The 23,155-nt window shown below is 43.4% G+C and overlaps 2 protein-coding genes across 3 annotated transcripts in view; one reads left to right on the forward strand and one right to left on the reverse strand.

Moving 5' to 3' along the window:
• Positions 1–124: 124 nt before the first annotated feature.
• On the reverse strand, positions 125–4,843 carry LOC131886601 (uncharacterized). The gene is made up of 8 exons (XM_059234986.1): positions 4,830–4,843; positions 4,078–4,572; positions 3,528–3,649; positions 3,262–3,465; positions 3,110–3,187; positions 2,594–3,034; positions 1,158–1,345; positions 125–340 (listed from the first exon to the last, which is right to left on the reverse strand). Exons 1-8 carry the CDS (start codon positions 4,841–4,843, stop codon positions 125–127), a joined length of 1,758 nt encoding a protein of 585 aa, XP_059090969.1.
• Positions 4,844–11,182: 6,339 nt separating this feature from the next.
• Positions 11,183–23,155, forward strand: part of LOC131887107 (transcription factor Maf-like) — a 34,247-nt gene continuing 22,274 nt past the window's right edge. The window contains exon 1 of one of the 2 annotated variants that reach the window (XM_059235631.1): positions 11,183–11,971. In XM_059235631.1, the coding sequence (XP_059091614.1) occupies positions 11,394–11,971 (578 nt within the window). In that variant the 5' untranslated portion in view covers positions 11,183–11,393. The remainder of the gene's footprint in view (positions 11,972–23,155) is intronic. The other variant, XM_059235630.1, reaches the window with a different exon arrangement.

The raw sequence follows: 23,155 nt of genomic DNA on the forward strand, positions 1-23,155 counted from the left end.
GGCACGGGGCGTCAAGGCGGATGAAGAGCAATTGTGGGCGTACTCATAATCGAGATCATAATACCATCCCTGGTGCTCCATGCAATTCCACAGGGTGATGGGCCCGGGTGGAATTCCGCGCCATTCACGAATTGCATGGCATCCCGGGATCGCCAACGGATTGGGACGGGTCGAAATCGTCTACTGACAATCGGTAGCGGGACGACGAGCTTTCGATAGTGAATGTATTGTACACGGCCCGCCTATATTTGTCATCCCTATCCACCATTTCGACGCGTAGCTCATAAGGCTCGGTGGACAACAATCTGCGCGAACGGAAGCCACTGTCGTTAGAGTGCCGCTATGAATATTCGTCATAATTTGCCTTTGCGTTTTGGCGAGCCAATCGCATAAGAAATCCAGTCAATGACCGGATGAATATCCGATGATCATGCAAGCCTAACCTGTGAGGTGATGACCTTGGGTTTAAGAAAATTTGAGGTTTCACTGTGTGAAGGACCATTCAGATTGATATCGTTGAAAGTGGCACATTCGTGATAAACGTTCCGAACAAAAAAATTGGAAAACTCAAACTTCCATTGACAAAGCCTTTTTGTAACACAAACTTCCAAATGAAACGAAATATGTTACCATACAAATAACTGTCAAACTTACAAAGGAACCATTTTATCAATTTTGTCACTCGTAAATTCCGTTTTGGATTTGATTTTAGCAGTTTTTGGAAAGCTTCCTAGACAGATTGTACCTGTCAGTGTGGTAATTGTATATTTATACCTAAGATTTTGGATTCTGTACAACAGGCTCGAGTTGATGAGTTACTCACAATTCTGGAAGCTTTTTGTCTTTGGAAGTTTTTGTTTCGAAACTGTTTGTTTCGGAAGTTCAATCCGTCCACGAGTAAACTGTTTGTCAATAATTGATCCAAGTTGACAGATTAGCTAATTACAAGTGAAAACCAGCGCCTACGTTGATCTGTGGGGAGAATCACTCACAAACGGTCTCACTTACGTGGGATGTTGTCCAATCCCAAAAATAGATCCCTGTAATGCTCATGATATGGCTGGCTCAAATTCACAGATAAAAGTTTTTCTGTAGGTGACGAAACAGAGCCTTTTGAGCTGCACTTTGTGGTTGCTGATTTGTGACTCAAATATTACCGAAAACATGTCGTTAACGTCCTGGGGATGAAAGCGCCGGAGAATGGGTGTCCATTGGCTTTCACGGCAGAGCACATCCGCCACATTTTCCGGATTGAGTCCGCCAGTAATATCCAAATTATAAATAGAGGATCCTTGAGATCCATAAGCCATGAGCTGGGCGCAATCTTTCACCGGAGGGTAAGGCACTAGCAGAAAATTTAACGCGTTTTAAGTCTCCTTCTTTCCGAAATCTTTTACTTCTTATAGAATTCAATAATTATACAACAAACTCTGTGGTCAACATTTTTTTCATGTCATTGACTAACTTTTTAAAACCAATTCTGTTGAGGGGATAACCCGAATTGAGAGACATCGCTGATGATTGGCCACAGGACCGCAATCTGTTGCTTCGAAGATAGTTTATTTTAAGTTTTTGGTCCTTATAGGGGCAAAGACCCTGTCTGAGGTGTTTTTGCTCATAATTCATTTTTGTTGAAACTTTTGGGCCAAGATCATTGAAATCAACAAGTGATGAAAAGATCAACGAAATAACAAGTCCTGGGAGTACAAGAACGAAAATGATTTTGACACAGAATCGTGTCAACAAAGGTATTGCCCGATGTTAGCCAAGCAACAATTGATTGATCATATTCATTCTCTTCTGCCTCATCCACACTGTTTGTGCGGACACCTTAACGTACGACGTAGAAACACGATAACTGACTTCTACTTTAGTATATTCGCTATATTATAAACAAAAGCCAGTTACTTTCATTTGGGATTGTTGGGATTCCATTCACACAGTAGTGGTAAGGACATCCGGGAAAAAAATCTCATCCAAAATTTCCTACTGTTTGTCAAAAAACTATGGCTTTCTGTTTCGCGGTTAGGTTTTTCCACTCCTATTTGAACTGTCACTAAAAACTTGATGCACACTTGACCAAAAGCGCTTCTTTAAAATGACCTTGATTTACATAAAACTGTAGCAAAATCCCTGACTCGGGATATTAAGCACATTCATAAAATATTCTTTGCAAAATATGAATTTCAAAGTGTTTCAACTGATCCACTTTTCTATTTGTAGTTAATAAATGTAAGATCAGACAAAGCAGCACAAATAATTCATCATCCCCAACATTCACCTATCAACAGTACCACTTGCTTCATAGCAGTTAATCGATTCCTGAGAATGAATTGTACTTTCTTTCACCGCCTATTGCTCCAATTACGTACGTTAATACTCAAAAAACCGAGTGAAATATAAAATGCTAACTTTAATGCTAACCGAGTGAAATATAAAATGCTAACTTTAATGCTAACTTTTTGCTAACTTGACTTGTTGAAGCAGACACAAGTACAAGTCTCTCCACTGATCAAAAATGAAACCAAAGCTTCGTCTAAAATCTTGATTGTTGCAAAGCTCACTAACGAACAAAGTTCCATAGCACGCATACCTTTGGGCCGAAATTGAATGTCCATTTCGGCAATACACAATGGTGTCGATGATCCGCCCGTTGGAGCATGGACCACCAGATATCGCGTCAAAGCGGGTTTGTCGAAGATGAAAATACCACTTTGAATGTCGGCCTCAAGGATAGTTCGAGAACTGGGATCCTCTCCTGGGTTTAGGGATGAATTCAATGCCGCCACTCGCAAGTCCTCATGGTTGTTGATACAGCCCGACGATGCATTGGGAAGGACCAATTTGATCGAGAGTGGCAATCGCTCTTGTCCAAAGTCCACTTGCAGAAAAGGAATGTTCCCACTACTGTTGATCTTGAACATCGTGGCCCAGTTCCCATCGAAAGCTTGTCCCGGTCCGTGGGTCGAAGCATTGGAAATGCCGTTGGGTTGGCTGGTGCTGAGGTTGAAAGTTTCGGCGGGAACCCTGAATCCTATGACGTACAAGTGAACAAAACAAAACATAGCAAAATCAAGTCTCCTCAATCCCTGGAGGGCATTTCACCAACCTGGCTGGTTTTGTGTCGATAATTGGATATATCCATTGGTCAAAGGTGGCGGGAGGTCGGCCGACGGGCAAAACTTGGCTGAAATCAAAATTTCCTACCTCAAGTAAAGATAAATTTTTGGCTTTCATGCATGCACGAGTATCATATCTTACTAAGGACACACGTAGGCCAGGATAAATTCTGGTAACTGCCGTCATGACCGCACTCTATGGTGAAGTTGGTTCCCTGTTCCAATCTTGCATCGCCGAGGCAACGATAGGTCACCACATCACCCAGGCCGATGGCGGCTGACCCCATTGGCACTAGCTCCAAATTCGAAGAACTCCGAGGGATGGGGGGATCATCACAAAATTTTTCTATTTGGAGCATACGTGATTAAGGGAATGAAAGACATTTTCCTGTTGGTGGGAATTCTCACTTTCGCACACGGCGATCTCCAAATTTGGCCAGAAAGTTCCGTTCCACAAGCATGTCAGTGAGGCGTTCATTTTTGCCAACCCATCGATGTTGATCCAGGAATTCTGGTCCTGACAAGCCACTCTATTCGTCGAAAGAAAGACAAGAAGAACATAACTATTTCTTAAACCAATTCAAGGCACCAATTTCCATTTCGTTCATTGCTCTGACCATTGAGGTGGCCTTTTCGGTCAAATAGTTCTCCCGTTGGAAGAGATGGGGGAAAAGGTTTTCGCACCATCCACAGCCCAAATTAACGAAAAATATAATAATCAGGTAGTTTTTGAGGTTCTTAAATGACTAAATTTAGGCAAAGCTAAATGGAAAATGGACCAGGTGAAACCATACCAGATATGAGGAGGGGCTACTTCACGATACCCAAAAGCCAATTGCTCTCAAGTGTGACCCCATACTCGTGCGCTGGTTAATAGGTTTTTTCATGATGAATTATCATTAGACTTTATAGTATTTGTTTTCTCTTTCCATTCCCCCAAGTCTTGTTGCTCACTTACAGAACATCCTCGTCATAGTTGAAGGAGGAATTTGGACTTAGGAACTCGAATTTGGACTGATTCGCAGGAATGTCGCATGTGGGCCAATCTATGCACGTCCAATTGGTCGATGGCTCCTCGAACACTTCGCTGTCCAAACATTCCAAAGTGAACGATTGATTGGTCCCTCCATGAATCTCAGCAATGAACTTATTGTCATTGCAAGTATATTGAATGACATTTCCCACCGGAATGGGTTTGGCCGTGTCTATTGCTGCTGCTGCTGCTGTTGCTGCAGTGAAACCAGGATATTCTCGAACATCTTCGCACCCAAAAGCTAAGGAGAAATAGAAAGTGGAGTTCAAAGTGGAATTATTCATAGAAGTTTTAATAGACTGGCACAACTCACGTTCGCACGTGTCTCCCAATTCGGACCAGGTTCCATTGCTGAGACAAGTAATGGATTTGCTTGTTGTGCTCGACGAATTGAACCGATATCCCTCATTGCAGGTATAACTGAAAACACACAAAAAATGTTTTGAAAACACGATTCAGAATATGCCTTTATACCCAAGAATGGTATGGTAGGGTCAGACACGGGTCTAAGAGTTGGTTTTAAAGCATTCTCAGCTCGAGAAGGATTGATAGGATGACGGACCAAAACTGACGGAACTACCACACCCACCAAAGCACCAAGAAAGCAAGAAAGCAAACGTCAAAGTTGATTCTTCATCCTCAACCCTCAAATTTTCTCAAGCCCCTTTCCCTCTGACCCAAACGCAGCCATCCTATATGCGATTGTGCGTTCATATTCCGCCAGTTGTAGGTACGTCTTCAAAGACCAAAGCTTGTTGCATAACTGAGAGCTAAATGGACGAGCATGGTCCACGAAGGCAATCTTGTTTGGACCCATTGGAACGTACGTACGTTCAGGAAGGAGGGAGATTGGTTTCCCGGGTGACGAAGGCTGGCCGCCGGCCTTTTGCCAGGCATTATTTGTCAAGTGTTTGGCCAACACCCATCCATCAACGTCAGGAAGTCTGAATTGGCTATAGAGATGAAGCAATGGTTTCGAACAAAACAAATTAATTGACCTTGGCTAGAAAATGATCGATCCCGACATATTTCGTCAATCACGATCGTTCTTTGAATCATGTTGAACAACATTTCAAAAAAGACTCCCCCTTATGCGATTGATATTTAATGTGGTACAATTGAGCAGCATAAGCCAGAATGAAAGCACAAACAAATTACGTTATATTTCTTCAGTACACGATTTGTAGGCTGGCACCTCTTAGGTTTCTTCTTTCTACGAAATAGTATTGATTCATAACGAACAGTTCGGATTGAGGAAACAAACCTATGTATTATCATTATTATTATTGGGGAACGAGAGCACATCGGACACCGCATTTCTTAACCTTATTCAAACATCTAAAAACATGTTGGTACTGTTGCTTAAAAGATACTTCCAATAACAGCTAGCCGGACCCTCAACAAGACATGGCTCCATTTTTAATTTAGTTTTTCACCGAGAAAAAACATTATAGCGCATGGCTGTGGGAATGACCAATAAGTATGATTCTCACAAAAGTTCTGTGTTTAGCCAACGTCATGTAAACAATAATGTCTTGAAGGATGGGACCTTTTTTTCGCGAGACCCACTAAACTGAAATGATTGACAGATTTTGAAGCTTTTTACGTATGAAGGATAGTAATATGTGAACATATGAATATATGAATATATGAACATATGAATGATGTATATTAGTAAGACACTAATAGCCCCACTTGAATTGTACTGATTAGTGGATTTTTTTCAGGGGCAAATTGATAGACTTTCAACTATTCGGTTCGCTTCTGTAATAATGAACAAAGATATTGGAGTTTACTTTTTCGATGGGTCGTGAAAGTGGGCCTCATTTTGCAATTTGGTATGTCGTTTTGAACAGGCCATACCTCTTCTAGTTGAAACCAGCTAAAATCAATTTGCTTCGTAAACTTGAAGAAAAAATTCAGATGATATTTTTTCATATCAAATGAACAAAGTTATGGCGGCTCATTGCCGCTGATTCACCATGCACTTTGGAACCATTTTGACCCTCTTCTTTTGAATATTTGCCACTTCTGATTTGCCATAATTTTTGATTAAATCATTATGCCATCTGCTGTTGATGATCAAAATGGACGAAAGGGTTAACCTACATTTTACTTAGCAGTGTCGAACTTTCAAAATGAAGAAAACAATAAATTACGGGGCCATTCAATATCAATCTACGTCTGAATGGTTGCCCTTAAGCCAAGTTTGTTTTAAACTGTATAAAAGTAATATACATTGTTCAATAACGAACAACAAGACGGTGTCATTGCTATTGTTTGCATGAAAACCAGTTACTTTGGACCAGTTTTCTTTGGCGATTTGTTAGTTCCTCATCAATGTTGTTTTCATTTCGGAAAACCTTGTTTGAATGTTATGTTCAGTTTGTCATAAGTCACAACGTAAGTAATGGTACACTCCTCAAACGAAATGCTTGCTTTATCAGAATAAAAGGCGTGACAAGTCTATTGCTTATTGAAAACCTGCCAAGTGTCATGGTCGTCGGGATATTCCTGAGAATAAAATAATTAATGGTCGGAAAATTAGTTCATGATTTTCGCCACAATAGGTTGTTTTTAGGTTATAGACATTAGCCATTAACTTATAAATCCGAAGTTTTTTTTCTTCTCTTATAGTAAAATGTAACACCTTGTAGGGCCTTTTGAGGTCGATGGTGAAGCCATCGAGAATGTCGAGGTTATGGCTTACATGCTTGGAGATCAGTTCTCTACTGTCTTTTCAACCCAACTGAGTTCAGAAGTAACAGCTCATTACTCTGAAATGAATCTGTTAAGATTGAAGGTTAGTCAATTTGAGCACTTACATGATCTTGTAGTCACAGATCAAGATGCTTTAGAGGCCATCAGGGACTTGAGGCTTTCAAGTTCTCCTGGTCCTGATGATGTAATATCTCAGTTTCTGATGAGATGCTCATTGGTTCTTGCTCCTGTTTCCTTGTACTTGATGCGTTACATCCTGGACCAGGGCAAGTTTCCATCTTCACTAAAGTTAGCTCACGTTGTTCCCCAATAACTATAGGCCAATTTCTCTCACCTCGAATATTGCGAAGGTGTTTGAGAAGATCATGAAGTTCAAACTTGTAAAATTTCTTGATATCCATGAAGTCATTCGGCAAAATTGATCATGGGTTCAAAAGCTCCAGGATTTAGTGATCCAAGGTAAGGTTCTCAATTATCTATGAAGTTTCATTTGTGGTAGGAAGCAATAAGCTAAGGTTGAAGGGTCGTTTAGTGACATGTACTCGTACATGTATATAAAGTCAAGTCAGGTGTCCGGCAGGGCTCCATTTTATCGTATTCTTCCCAATCACCCGATCCAAGGACGGCTCTACTACGTAGAGAACTCCTTGCCCGATCTTTCAATTAGAGATTAGAAAGGCATTGTAAAAGAAATATTGTAACCAGAGCTTACCTGAGTTCCAGGATTCCAACTCTACAATCCCTATCACGAACATGCATAAACTATTGATCCTCAAATTATCTTTATCTTTCAAATTTATCGTTTCGTCTGCATCCTTTACTCTATATACATTTAATGTCTTGAGTGGATCCTTTAATAAATAAATAAAATATGAGAAGTGAAATAAGAATCCATGTATATGCTTAATCAGTCAACTTAATACGCCTTAAATCTACCAGTTCATCGCGTCACAGTTGGTAATTTCATGCTCAACTACCTACACCTTCATGGAGGCAAATAAAGCTTAGTATCAGGGTGTTAAAAAGACTATATTGAAATGTCAATCGAGGATCACAATCGAGCGAGGAAAAAACACTACTCTCAATCATTTGTTTACCTCGCAGTATGTTTTCCCACTTTTTGCAACGTCCACCAGATCCTGACAAAAACGCTAAGATGCAATTTGTCAAGCAATTCAATAACGTAATTAAGACTAGCTTCAAGCTGAGCTTGTTCTCCAAACTTTAGCGTAACGAACAAACACTGCAAACAGAGATTTACTTGGGTTGGATTCGACAGATAAATCTCATTACAACCCAAAATTGTGATTTTGACATTACTCCTCAAGGTACATTTTCTGACATGGAACAATGGAGGCTAATTCCAGCCGTCTTATGTATTAGATTAAGAACGGAAAGGTTGAAAGTTGAGTTGGGATCTAGAGGATTTTGATTCTTGCATTATTTAGGGGCTACATGATCTTGAAAATATGATTTCTTTTCTGCGATTCATTTGTCATGGCTCAGAACGATACGTCACCTGCGACGTAATAATGTTTTTGTATATTTGTATTGTAACCCATTCGTCAAGAAAAGTGGGATCTATGGACGGCAAAAGGGAACTCCTAATTTAAAGTTGTTCAATTCCGTTCCAACCACGGTTTCAACTGTAGGTCGAGCTCGGTTCGAGTACGGGGGGCCACGCCCACCTGGTTTGACATCGACAACCATTTCCTTCCACTCCATTGAGCGGTGATTGGACGATCCTGTGTTGTTTTGGGGTTATACCACTTGCAAGCAATACTCGATCATCGGTAGTGTGATGGTTGGATGGTTGGTTGGTTGAAATCGATACTGATAATGTTGATGGAGGATGAGAATCCACGCTCTCGTTCAGTTGGTCACAATACTTGAATGTGAGTCTGGGAGGACTTTGTTTATGTCGACCATCCCTCAAGGAGAGGAGTTGGTTGAACTTGGGCAAATCTGCGCACATGGTGGTTTCTCCTCGAAGCAAGAAACCTCGCTCCAGGATCATCAAGCATGATGTTCATCCTCAACTTAGCAGAGAAACCTCTAAAGCACGTTTTGAATGGAGGAAACTTCCCATCTCATTCTTTGCTAATGGATACGCGGGTGGCCTTTTTGGCGGGCTCAATCTTTCTTAATCGAAGTGCGGTAGTGGTTGGCGGGCATGATATGTCCAATGTTGGATCCTGAATCCAGCACTGACGGTGTCATCATGTACTACGTACGTACGTTCATTGCCCAGAACATGTACGAGTACGTGCAGTATGTATACATCATGTTCTACATGTCCGGAGCATGCAAGCCAGCAAGCCAGCAAACCAGCAAGTCAGAGAGCATGGTTTTGCTCGCGTTGTTGAACACGAGATGGGTGGACTTGGTTGGGTGAGATCCGGTTCGGGGAAAGGGGCAAAAACGGAGACTAACGCCACAACAATCAAGTCCAATTTAGTGGCCATCTTTTGACGAATCATGCCGGGATTCACCCACCGGCTTTGCCTGTGTCATGATTAGAGCGCGGAAAAATATTCTGCTGTACCGTACATCCGCGAATCATGCCGGGATTCACCCACCGGCTTTGCCTGTGTCATGATTAGAGCGCGGAAAAATATTCGGATGAACAAAAGAAGAAATAGCTATACTTACCAAACTAGCTTTTATTGCGACTTATTAAAAATGTTTGGGGTGACCCTTGGTCAAAATTATCAAACATTTGTTTTGGCATTTCTAGTTTTTTTCCATTTATTTTTTTGGCCTTATCTGGACTTTCCGCTCCTTTCGGGGCGGTTTTCAGTTGAACCCCCAACCTTAACCCACCCCTGTCCAAAGTCGTAAAGAATGGCATCTACAAATCGTTTTAGCCTTGGTCTTTTTTCACTTTTCTTGGCAAACTATGGTCTGAGCCTGTGATAATTCAGAGCAATGGGCAACGGTTGGTGGCATTCTTGGTATCGAAATTGGAATCTGGGGTCAATCAAGACTGTGATAATGGGCCAACTGAGCGCCATAAGTCCTACTGGATAGCGAGGTATGTACAATTCATTGAAATTGTGACCATCTTCTCGATCATTGCAGGGATCCAAGTGATTTCAATGAAGGAATACTCTATATGTAGTTTAAATAGTTAGGAATACACCCTTTTGGATGAATGAAAGAACGAATGACTGGAAGAAATAAAAGTTAATGTTATTTGCCTTTGGTGAATAGTAGTCAACATACTGAGTAATACGCTTACTGAGTAAAGTCAAGCTTTTAGGCTGGACTTGAAGGAATATGGTTTGCAGGGCTTGTGGTCGTTGGAAGATGATCATTTTTTTCAGTTGGCTCGAGGAGTGACCGAAGAATCAACGGACGAACTGAACAGGGTGGTGGGCCAAGAAACTCTTTGGCTCTTCCCCTTCTTGCACAATGGTTGCTGAGAAGTGTTTTGAAAATGATGAAAATGATTCAGCATTTCAGGGCCAACCCAAGTGGTTACTGGCGTTGTCGTCGTTGCTGAGCTCCCCCTCTTGCTCTCCCATCTTTCTGTACTGGATACAGTCCCCGCGTCCGAGAACGTAACATAGCCTTGCATACTGAACATATCCGAGCCCATAGGTAGAGAGAGTCAGCAAAAAAAAAACGACGTCGATGATGGGACGATTGCGCGATCGAGACCCGAGTCTTCCACGTTCTTTGTATGTACAGTAGTACTGTACATGCAGCCAGCACTTAGTAGCATAGTGATAGTCCATAGACTGTGCGTCCGTCCTCCAAGCATTGGATTCGTTCGAGGAAAGACCGAGCGGAGTTCGGTTGGCCTTGGTTTGCCCTGCAGATTCCCGTTCGCTCGACCACGAACGTACGTAGCTATGTACGTAGTAGTAGGTATGTATGGAGGGTCTTTGAAGTAGGAGCGTACAAAGTAAAAGGAGGAGGAGGAGGAGGAGGAGAAGAAGAAGGAGAAAGAGGACGATGACGATCATGATGAGGATTATGATGAGGATGATGATGATCGTCAACATCACCTCCAGCTTGGGTAGGGAGAGGGCCAACAGCCTTGTTCGAACCGTTTCAGAGAATCAAAAATCCTCAAGTCATCAAAATGGCGGCCGTTTTTTCCCCGTCTCTGCCTCTCTTTCTTTCTTTCTCTCGTTCATCATTACCTTCTACTCGAAGTTCTACGATTCGTTTGACGTAGACTCTAGTCCATCCACTGAGGAGTGTACAACCAACATACAAGACCAACCATCATCCACTCGAGCTCGTTCGAATCGACGCCTTCCATGGCCTAATCGGTGCCGGTAACACTCGCTTGTGTACGAAGAAGAAGAAGAACGGCTTGACACATTCGAGAAAGACTTGACTTTTAAGGAATAATAGTGTTGGTGTGGCTGGCGGAAGCCCTCGCTTTAGGTCGTGATCAAGTCGCCCTTTGTCAACAACCTCTGGCATTTTCTGAACCTCCGCCAGCATCATCATCATCATCATCATCATCATCACCATCATCATCCACACCAACGAGAGCAACAAGCATGAAGAAGAGCAACTCGTCTAGTCTGGGATTGGGACCAAATGAAGTCGGGAGTGAGAACAATCTGTTAAACCCGAGTGCCAGCTCAGCCTATGACCTTCATTTGCGCATGTCCGCGGCTGCCACGTCAGTGCACCATTCACACCTCCACGGACACGCGCATAACCCGTTCTTGGATCCCCTGGGCATGCACCACCAAGTTCAGCAACACCAACAGGCCTATCAAGGACATCACCCTCACTTGGGGGGCGGTCCGGGATTGGGCAATAACGGGGGCCCCTCTGGCTCCGGCAACCACCCAGGCAGTGGCGGCGGTGGGGCCAGTGGTGGAGGCAGTGCCGACCCTGGAGGCCTGCATCAGCTGACATCGGCTGGCCCGGCTGGCCCGGCCAACGCGTCCTCGGGCTCGGTACTAACGGGTGGGTCCATGGACGGGAAGCTGTCTCGCCCCATTTCGCCGGCCATGATCCAATGCGGAATCACAGATGAGGAGCTGGTCACCTTGTCGGTCCGTGATCTGAACCGGCAACTCAAAATGCGCGGTTTGAACCGCGACGAGATCACCACCATGAAGCAGAGGTGAGTGAGACCAATTTCCCCCGCCACCCACCCTAATATTGCCGTGTCTGTTTGTCTGCCTGTCTGTCTGTCTGTGAATGTGTGTGTTGTAGTGCCTTGTACTACGTACAAGCAACCTAGTGGTGGCTGAGATCTCTGATGAGTGACAAACAAACCCTACGAAAGTCAGGGTTTCGCTTGATCAGGTGTGCTCCTAAAATCGTCCGTCACTCGTTTAGAGAATTTTCCTGGTATTTTCCTGGAGAAGAGCGAAATCATTGATCTAGCATGATCGTGGGTTCACCACGACGTCACACACCGCATGAGAGTGCAGAGCATGAACTTAATGGTTGATTTCCAACTAATCTTCCCCCCCCCCTCTTTTTCTGGATCCCGATATCGCGAGCATTCAGGTCGGAGGGCGATTCTTGGAACATGGATGCGAGAACTCTCACGATTTTTTTGGTATCTTGACTCAACTGCTTGAGTCTCGACGTAGCTTTTCCTCTTTGAATAAAAAGACCAATTTCCTCTCATCCCCTTCAATTCTAAGATCGGTGAAATTGCAGCCAAGCAAACCCGGTTGTTCAAGCCTGAAAGCGAGGCATGGCCGCAAACCATGCATACATTCTGGCATTTGACGTCAAATGTTGGGCGTTTTGACGAGGAACTTGATTAGGACTGTTTTGATTTACACATGTTTCAAGGATGTTTGAGGAACATCGTTTAAACCCCAGTCAGTCATGAGGGCCAGTCAGACAAACAGCTCCTATTTCCGGTAGTCGGAACGACCCATCAAACGAGCTTATTCAAACAAAGAAGCGCTACTCAAACGTTGTCCGTCACATGAATGTCGATTATCAAAATTATTCTGTTCGCATAAAATGAAATACGGACGAGTTGGAAGTCTAATGTAACATGATGTGTGAGTTGGTCTGATGCCAATGGCAAGAGTGGTATGACAAATCGGATGTAAAAGAGAAAGCCCTTTGAGGTTAGTTTGATCAGATTCCTCTGGTTCAGCTTACTACCAAACCAAGCCAAATGTACGCATTAGAATGCCAGTTTCTAGTAGATGGCCGTAAATAGGTTGGCTGAACAAAAAAATCGCATATTTATTTACTCATAACCCTGCGAAATAGAGGCAAATATCATTATTGACCAAAATCTCGGAACGTTGTATTAATTATTACTGCCAAAATGATCTCCATATTGCGACATATGAATGCTACTTCAAATGGCATCTTCCCTCCCATGAGAATATGCCTAATAATGTTTTATAGGTGACTACTCTCCTTGTCATTCTTTGGAGCCTGTATGCTGACGTTCATCTTATTGATCAAAAGATGGCTCGAGGTTGAGCTAATAGGTTTGAAAAACGTTCCGTGAATTTGAGACCGAACGTCAGGCTAATTTTTTTTCCCAGGGCACAATTTCTCAAATGGCTGGTGTTCCATTACGAGGCGTCGGACGCAATGATACTTATTTATGTTTTTTTTTAACCCCGGTCTCCTTTGGATGTGTGGGTAATCTTCGTGTCGTTGGCTCTGCGTGATCTAATCTCATTTGCTGTCTGACGAGAGCCAATTTTTTTACTCCCAAACCCCGGAGAGAAGCCGCCAGGTCGCAATTGTAGGTAGGTGCGCCTTAGCAAAATAGGAACCCGGACCCAGCCCCTTTCTTATCCAGCTCACAAAAACTGGGTCTGCAGCAGATGACAAAAATTGTATTCTGGGGTCTAAAAAAATCATTGGCAAAATAGCAACTCAACGGCTAATGATTCGTCCAAGTGAATAAGTGAGTGAGTGAGTAAGTGAGTGAGTAAGTGAGTCAAATGCCGGATTCTCGGGCTTTGGGAGGTGAGGTGCCGTTATTGATTATACTTCGTTTGATGAATGACAATGACACATACTTAGAGGCTTACATACGGCGCGTTGTTCAGCCTGTTCCTCACCTATTTTTGCACACTATTCTGGAGCCCACACCTCAATGGACAAACAAAAGAGACAATCTTCGTCAACTCTTTCATCTTGACAAGTAAAACGGCCCAGTCGCGTCCTCATTCTCATCATCATCCTTATCATCATCATCATCACCCTCATCATAGCATATAGCTGTTTCGGTGGCCCAAGCATACATGGTACACCAAATTGTTTTACAAGCCAAGCTGCCATTACCATCCAAAAGCTCTTGCTTGGCTTGTGCAATTGCGAATAGACAGAGAGAGAGCTGGAGAAGAAAAAAACAACAAGGAGGCAAAGAAACCTCGGTTCCAGTTATTGGAATTTTTCCCCAATTATGTCGGAGAGGTGCTTTTTTTCATTTTCCGTTTGGTGTTTCCTCCCGTTGTAAGTCGTTATTGTAGTCGTNAAAACAACAAGGAGGCAAAGAAACCTCGGTTCCAGTTATTGGAATTTTTCCCCAATTATGTCGGAGAGGTGCTTTTTTTCATTTTCCGTTTGGTGTTTCCTCCCGTTGTACTTCGTCTATGTCTATGCATTAGTACCAGTTCTTCTAAGTTATGTTCGTACAAGTACAACTAGCACTAATGCCAGCTTGTCTACGTATTGTGCCGTCACTTTTTGGCCAGGGGAAAATCCGCACTCCCTCATTGACTGGGGCAGGTCCAACCAGCGGCCCTCTCCAGTGGACCTTCTACTCGAAACCATATGATCAGCAATTACTTAATGACCCCGTTGGGTTTTCTCTGTGCTCAGCTCCGACTCTCCTCCGACTCGGAGATCATGTCCAATCGAAATGTCTCGGCCCGAGTTATCCTAATTCTCAAGCTTTCACCGGGTTCTCACTCACCTATTGAACATTTTTATCTTTAAACAAAGGATACCGTTCCAAACGAGGCAGTTGGCTCATGAGCGGGAATAATGCCCTTTCTTCCAAAGGGTTGGTTGGTGCTGCTGTTACAGTGGTTGTTGTTGTTGTTGTTGTTGTTGTTGTTGTTGTTGTTGTTGTTGTCAGAGTTGGTGTTTTATTATGTGGTTGGCTGAAATCGAGGTCCTGCCGCACCAGGGGGTGTTTTCATAAATCAGATTGTCGATCCAATCGAGTGGCCCCCAATTTGACAAGCTTGCAGGGCTCAAGCCCGTTGTTGTGCCTTGGGGCCGGACCTACGAGCTTGTCGTTGTCCCTTTTCTGTATGTACATACCCACACACCACACACTCACACTGGTGTATAAGTGTACATGAATGTAGGTAGGGCAGTATGTGTAGATTTCATTTTGCATGCACTATATTCCGCCGTACTAAGGGTATAAAGAAAGGAAGCTCCGAATGCGAGACACGCACTCGCTTGAAAAAAAAGCCAATCAATCAGTTTTCCTTCACACTTTTTATAGCGTCAGTCAAGTATGACGACGAGCGGATTGATATTTGGCGAGCTACAACGAGCTAACCCGACGATTCAGGACGCGTTCAAGCTCTGTCTAATGCCAGAGCGGGGTTTTCCACGCCAATCAAGGATCATGAAGACCTGAGCTTGGACTTGGTTGTCTGAACCTTCCTCCCCCATCCATCGAGACATTGGAGTCGGAGGATTCAAAAAGCTTCTCTCCTCAGTGTTGTTTCTTATTGCTACACACACACACACACACACACACACTCACACCTCTCTTTGACGTTTATCTCCAATATGTCAATCCCTGATCCAGTCCTGTTCAATCTTATTCCCGTGTGTGTAGAGTAAGGTAGAATCCCAAAACCGGAGCGAGCGCCCTGTAACATTCATTTACCTACTTGTACATCCTCATGAGAACCCATGTGCCTTGGTTTTGTTTTTAGTACGTACGTATGTACGAGTACAAGTACAAGTATGTAGACCCAAACCCAATGTGAACAAGCACTCCCAGCGGAAAATGAACATTATGGGATGACTGGACTTTTCTGGAACAGACATACTTGATTAAAACATGCAAGATTGAGGCAGATAAGGCGTACGCCTTATAAGCTCTGCATTTCGTAATTGAGAATGGGTTGGTACTCGTAAGTGCGCGTACGTACACACATAGTAAGTACTCCGAGTACTAGTACCAGTACCAGTATTACCAAGTCGACCTCGAGAATCCACTTGGGCTTGGAATCGAACAATACATGTATTTGGAGGTGCATGGAAACTCTCTCATCTTGGTGGGTTGTGATCAGCTGGCCCACCTGCTTCCTAGGCTTTGGCCGTACCCGCACCACTACCAACGAGGAGCACTACAACTACTACTACAACTACTACTACGTTTTAGCTTTTTCGACTACTTAACTACTCACTGGGAGGAACGCCAACCTGATTTTGATGTTAATCATCATTGTGCTTCTTCAGCAAGCTCATTCAATTTTCTCCTCAGAGAAAAATCTCATCAATCAGAGATTATCATGCTCCTTCGACCCTCGCCTGACGATCCTCGTACACATGATAGCCACAAAAAAAGGTTCCCGACGAGCCAGCACTGAAGATTGGTTGACTTCAAACCGGGAATGAATTGCCAGTTTTCCACCGGAAAAACAGACTGAAATCATCCCCGAGCACCTGAAAAATAGTTCGTGTCAAATAGTCATAGCGGCTAAGTCCTGTCGTACCTATACCTAGCTAGATTTGTTGTCCGTGACATATTATCATTTTCTGGTTGAAAATTGGAATTGAACGACTTGAGAGCCCAAAGTAGCATTGTATTGGTGCTGTTTAGTCAGTCTGTCAGTCAGTTAGTGGATGCGTTAGTCTGTTTCCCCAAGTATGCAATAGAAAGGTGTCGGTCGTTGTCGGTCGTTGTCATCGTCATCGTCGTGGTCGTGGTCTTCTTGGTCGTGGTCAGGCAAGAAGGCAGTCACTCAGGCAATCAATCCACACGTTCCATTGTTGTTGATCATGGGGACAGAACCAGTGCAGATGGGATTCTTTTGTCCAATGACAAACTTGAAAAAAAACCAAACGAAAGAACGAAAGAAGAAGGAACAGAAAGAGAAAGAGAAAGAGGAAGCTTTGGCGTAATTGTTCGGAAAATTATCACGGATTGAACACCTCTGAGGAGGAGGAGGAGGGGGGGGGTCGGTCGAACTCGCCTCCCAGTAGTAAGTCGCCCTTCACGTCGACGTCGACGTCGATACCTTTTCTTGGTGGGAGTGGCAGTGGTGGTGGCGATTGGCGATGGTGATGGTGGTAGTGGTAGTAGTTTGTTTCTTTGCCATCGTGGATTATTTGCAGCTTCTCTGGTTGCTGGCTACTTGAATGAAATGCTGCTTCCAACCATGTTCTTCTCGAGGCTGAGCCTCTGGCTTCCTGGACACACGCACACACATAAACACATTGGTTGAACCAAGAATGTGCTTAGAGTTGTTGTACTTCGTGTTATTGTCGAAGCAAGGTGTCTTTAATGATTCCTTTATCTCCATCTGAAGAGTTTGGTGAAAAGCGAAGATCCGCTCCTCCCTTCAACCAGACTTGAGGAGAAGTCGCAACTCTTAACAGTTAAGATGAAGAAAGCCCAGATAATGATCCTTGCTCGGTTATGAGAGAGGGACAATTAGTCAACCAAGTCTTCCTTTTTTGGTTATGGTTTCCTTTGCCAAAAAAAAACACCAATCATAGTCAAACTTTGTATTCACTCAAACTGAAGTTCCCTCGAGCTCAGGCTTACTCGACACTTTTAGAGACAAACTCAGTCGCCTATGCGCAAGATGATTACAGGCCTACGTGCAATTTCATCCACATTAAAATTGAGAAAATGGATAAATAAATCAGAACCTGAAAGCAAACCAAAAGTAGGATCAACTAGTTTTCTATAGCTAAACATCATTCGAGAGAGACATTCTTGCTTTTGTCTGCCAAAGCAAATTGAATAAGTTAAAAGCCAATTGGTCATTCGGAAAACCGAAGTTATTCAGAACTAAAGCTAGTAGTCCAGCGGTATAAATGAAGAAAAGCAGTTTTTTCCAGGCCAGAAGTCATTTAAATGAGCGGACAAAAAAGCGATAAGTTTCCTGCGTTTCATTTTGGTACGCAAAAATAACCCAGTCTCTTGTCTTTACTGAATTAACTGAACATAATTCGGTGTATTTTCCTTATCCATGGCGTTAAATCCACGTTCCTACATAGATCCATCCATTCTAGTTTCCATTCAATTTGTGGGATTGGCGTAAAACTCCCCATGTATGGTCAGAATGCGGCCATTGCCTGAGGCGTCAGAAACACATTCCTTCACTCAACATTCATTACATACCTTGATTTGAACTTGGCTTGAAATATGAGAGGGTTGGTAGTCTTTGATTCAGCTTATTCAGAGCCGGAATTTTTGAGAGGGTCCCGAACCCGATCTGAAAACTCATCTGAATTTCTACATAGTGAACTAGTCGATGGCGACCAATCCAATCCATGCCGCCAGTCTTGGATGTTGAGATCGTTTCAAATGTGTCACACTCGCTCACACCGAGATAAGGGTTAGCTTTTTTCGTTTCAAGAGCCGCTGCATTTTCCAGTGGACAATTTTCCGTTAAACCAAGCAAGCAAGCAAGCAAGCAAGCAAGCAAGCAAGCAAGCAGGCAACCAGCCAACCAGTAACCATCCATCCATCCATCCATCCATCAATCCATCCATCAATTAGGATCGTGCAGAGACAATCGCCATCCAGATGAACTACTTGTGGAACTAATGATGACCAAAGGAGTGAGCGAAATGGTTTCTTGCCCGTTTGGTTTGGCTCCGTCCTCTTTTTCTCCTCACCCTCAAATGGAATGGTGGACTCGATTCGAAATGGGAATGTTGGCGTGCCATTTGCAAACAAACAGGTGGCATGAATTTAACTTTTAAATGCCAAGAGCAAGGAAAATTGGATGCGTCGTGTTGCACCCGATGGACATGGACATGAACGCGAGGATGGTCATGACAATGATGATCATCCAGAAGTCAACTCTCAACCTTTTGCTTTTCTCACCAAACATGAGGGCCCTGCTTTTTTTCGCAGGCCTCAAGCCTCTTCGTTCACGACCCGTCCTCCATCCTGGAAGGACCAGAATTCCAGAGATTCAACAATGGCATCTCTCTATACATCTGGGCTCTGTATGTGTGTACATGATCGGAAGAATTGCAACTATTTGAGTTACACCTGCATGGTTACATGGTTACATGTGCTCAATTACTTAACAGCCGATTCTAGCGGTGGACACTCTCCGCCATTCCGCCATTCTGCCATTCCGCCATTCTCTTTGATCCACGTACGTACGGTCTGTGCGTAAGATTGTTATGTCGAGGCTTCTAGCATGCTTTACACAAACTCTATGGCCAAACTCCGAGCCTAGGTGGAAGCTTATAACATTTTGTAGCTTTTTTTTAATTGGGGAAGGTTTGCACGTAATAGTTGGAAGAATAGAACAAGCCAGCTAATTAGGATTTCTTTTTTGCATCCAATCTTGATGTCCTTTCTGTTCGAAAATGTGAATTCAACTCGAAAGATGGCTGAATTGGATCTCGGCAACAAGTTGCATCGCAGGGAGGAAAAGAAAGAAAGCTATGGTCATTGCACATTGGTTAAGCGAGTGCATTTGGTTGATGATTGGGATGTGCACACTTCTCAACCACCACACACATAAGATAATGAATGTTAAAGCCTTTTTGTCTCCGATTCTTTTCTCTCTCTCTCTCTCTCTCTCTCGGTTTTTTGTGCCAATTCTCCGTGTTCCTGTCCAACATTGAAGAGGGACTTATGAACTTGAATGGTTCTGGTTGTGTGCGAGCGTGGATCTTGTTGTTTCTGCCATGCACATGATTCGTGTACGATGAATGTACATACAGTACGTATGCATGCATAATACAATGCCCACTGACAAAAATATGGATCTTGTAGGAGAAATTCAGAATGGGTTATGTTTTCGGTTTCGGTTTCGGTCGTAGGGTTTCGATTTTGTGGGAGATTGTTCACTCAACAAAAGTTTTGAATATTTGGCACCCCTTTTACCGGACTGCGTTATCTGATGTGGTAGTTCGCAGTAAGTTGGTAACAGATCAAACAACAACACAAGAAATACCATCATCCGCGCTTTATGATTGATTCATTCAACAACGATATCAATTGGAGGTGGGATACTTAGTCCTAAGAAAAGGTTATTGACAACAATTGTTTAACAGGACTCGATTCTCTCTTACAATATAACGGCAGAAAATATAATGATGCCTTTTATAAAGGTCTATGATTCTACTCACACTTCCAAGGCATACTTTGTCATAATTTCAAAAAGTCTGGATTTTTTTTCTGCAACACCATGAAAATGGTCACATTGCAGTTGCAACTTGAAGGCACCTACCAGGCCATCTGGCGGCCATAAAACATGCTTTAATTGACACCTTTTGCCAAGACTAAATAGGGGTCTGCTGATTTTCTGTGAGAATTATCGCGATCATTTGACGATTGACCAACGTTAACTCATCCATCTTCAATGAAAGCTTTCTACAAATTGTGCAGTGTTCTCATTCATGGTTGTTCATTTGTCAGGTTGGCAGAGCATTGGCCGGGTTCGTCGTCTTGCCTTCTTGGTCCTTCTCCTGGTTGGGTTATCTGCTTCAACATGGTCTCTGCCCTGAAGTGGTTGAAGTGTCCATTTTTCTGACGAATTGCAACAATGGCAATGGTTTTTCAGTTTGCCAATTCTCAACAACAAATCTTCCCTCTCTCTCTGTCTCTGTCTCTATTTCTTTCTTTTCTCTTTCTCTGTCTTTGTCTTCTTTCGGTGCATTTTGAACACGACGGTGATTTTGTGGAGGATGATTATGATGATGAAGATAATGATAATGATGATGATGATGTTGGGAGAGGATTTTAAGTGCGATAATCTCGATGCTCTCTACGGTGTTGGATTTCACCGCATTGATCTGTTTGACTTTGAATTTCAAGTGTCATGAGATCAGAGGACTTTGTTTTTCTTCGCTCTTCTGGTTTTCAACCCCCCCCCAAAAGAGCAAACATTTTATTCTATTCTTGCTCGCTCGAAATTCATTCAGAGTAGAGATGGAGAGAGACGAAGAGGCCAACTCACTTTTCTCGTTGTTCGGGCCTTTGGTTCCATAAATCAAGTCGTTGTTGTTATTATTATTATTATTATTACCATTACTCCATACCGTACCAATCCTCGGTGATCTCGCCAACCGCCACAACCACCACCACCACCACCACTACCACTTTACTCGTGTGTCCGAGACGCTAACCAACGAAGTCATTGCTCTTCTTACGCCATTCAATGTGCTCGTCGGGATGGTTGTTCGTTTAAAATGATGATTATATTGCCGGGTGCTTATAAAAGTTGGACATTTCCCTTGGCTCATCATGGTCCAGCGCTTTATGATAATCAGAGAGCTCAAGTTAGACTCAAAAGACAGAGCTTGAAAAAGATCGAATGTTGGTGCAATGGGCAAAAAACGCCAATGAGAAGAGATGGAGGCGGAGTAGAAGTTGCCATGAGTTGTAATTTCGTTCAAGACTGTCACATCATTTGGCCATTGGAAGGCCCCTAAGTAGCAAAAAACCCTTTCAGTTGGTCGGTGTTCTCGTCTACATCGATAGTGGCGGTGGTGGTGGTGGTGATGATGTGTCCAAAGGAACCAAGCAAAGAGGAAGTCAACTAATTTCTTTTTTTTTCATCCCAAAGGTGTTCTTCAGGGCGCTGAGCATCAAAAGTTGAATGCCAGACCAAAGCCCATTGGAGCCTTAGCTCGTCTCTTAGGTTGACTGGCCAGCTGGCTAGTTGGCTGGCTGGCCGGGTGGCCGGGTGGCCGGGTGGCTCACTCTGCTTGAGTGGACAAAATCACACGAGGGACGTGTATGGAATGAAATGTCCACTTTACCTACATGGCACAGCAGAATGTTGTGTGAAAGGGGTGGTGTCCTTCGAGTCATCAGATTTCGGCTCGTTTTAGCTTGAGAAACCCCTTTTTGGTTCGAAATTGTTAGACTAGATCACCGGTGTGGAAACTTTCTTTCCAACCAAGCGGAGGCAACAGCCACCAACTCTTTGGATGCATCAGTGCTTGAGCATCGACGATAGGTGGCAATTTTCCTCAATGAGTTGCGTGGACAGTCCATGTAAGCATTAGGCGCCGGACTTGAAAGTGATTTGGGCCCGGAATTCAATCTGAGTGAAAAAAAACCTTGGTGAATCTGTCACTAGTCATCATCACGTGGGGCACTGGATTGAGGCCAAGCAAATTAGAGTTCGCCCCCTTAGCCATGAGCCATCAGACATCATGAGTTGTAGCTGAGCTCCAAGAGATAGTGGAAGGATGGATGGAGGGATGGATGTGCTTTGAATAACTCTTGTACGAACTTGTTGATACAGTGGACAAAGGAAGGATGGATTCAGACAAGCCAAGAGAGAGAGAGAGGGGGAGTAAACTCCAGAACCAGACACGTTTTTTTGGTTTTCTCGTTTGAACTTGAAAATGTTGTGTGAGTTCCCCGTGGGTTTCTGGACTATTGACTTCACGGGAAAAATACGACGTTCGTACAATCTCCATCGTATTCTAGGTTGGTTAGTTGGTTGGCTGGTTGGTAGTGTGGTGTGTCTCCTGCGTTAAGGTCTCTTTTGTTTGATTCGCAGCGGGTTTTGTTGGTTTCATTCATCCACTTGATTAATCTATTTCATGAAGGTATGGTAGCCAAAGCAAGCAACCAACCAACCAACCAACCAACCGGAGACACACAAATGCGTTGGGGACCGACCAAGTTGTTGGATTCAAGCTCAACCGAAAGAAATATCCGAGTACTTTAGATTGGAAAAGTACTAGCCAAGAGGCATGTCAGGTGGCTGGGAACAGCCAGAGAGCCATGTAGCCACACATTCACTCACTCACTCACTCACTCTCTCAATCGTGAGTACGGTCCAAAGATCGGGGAAATCCCCCAGGTACATATTTCTTCACTCTTCTCAAGCCAATAGATCGTTGTGAAACCCCTAGAACACTGTAAAACAACATCCATCCATATGACACATAGTGTACGAATCTCAGAGACAGACACACAGAAAAAGAGAGAGAGAGAGAAACGGAGAGAGAGAGAAAGACAGAAAGAACGAGAGATAATCATTAACACGAGCAACCGCAAAGTGTGATTTTCATGACGACACGGTCAATTGACCAAGATTTATCGGCGACGCTCAAGTGCTCGATGCTTTTGTTCATTTCTAGCATTGTAACCATCGCCATTACCGCTTATTATTGTGTA

Source organism: Tigriopus californicus, chromosome 9, assembly GCF_007210705.1.
Source record: "Tigriopus californicus strain San Diego chromosome 9, Tcal_SD_v2.1, whole genome shotgun sequence".
In the NCBI taxonomy this organism is placed as follows: domain Eukaryota; kingdom Metazoa; phylum Arthropoda; class Copepoda; order Harpacticoida; family Harpacticidae; genus Tigriopus; species Tigriopus californicus.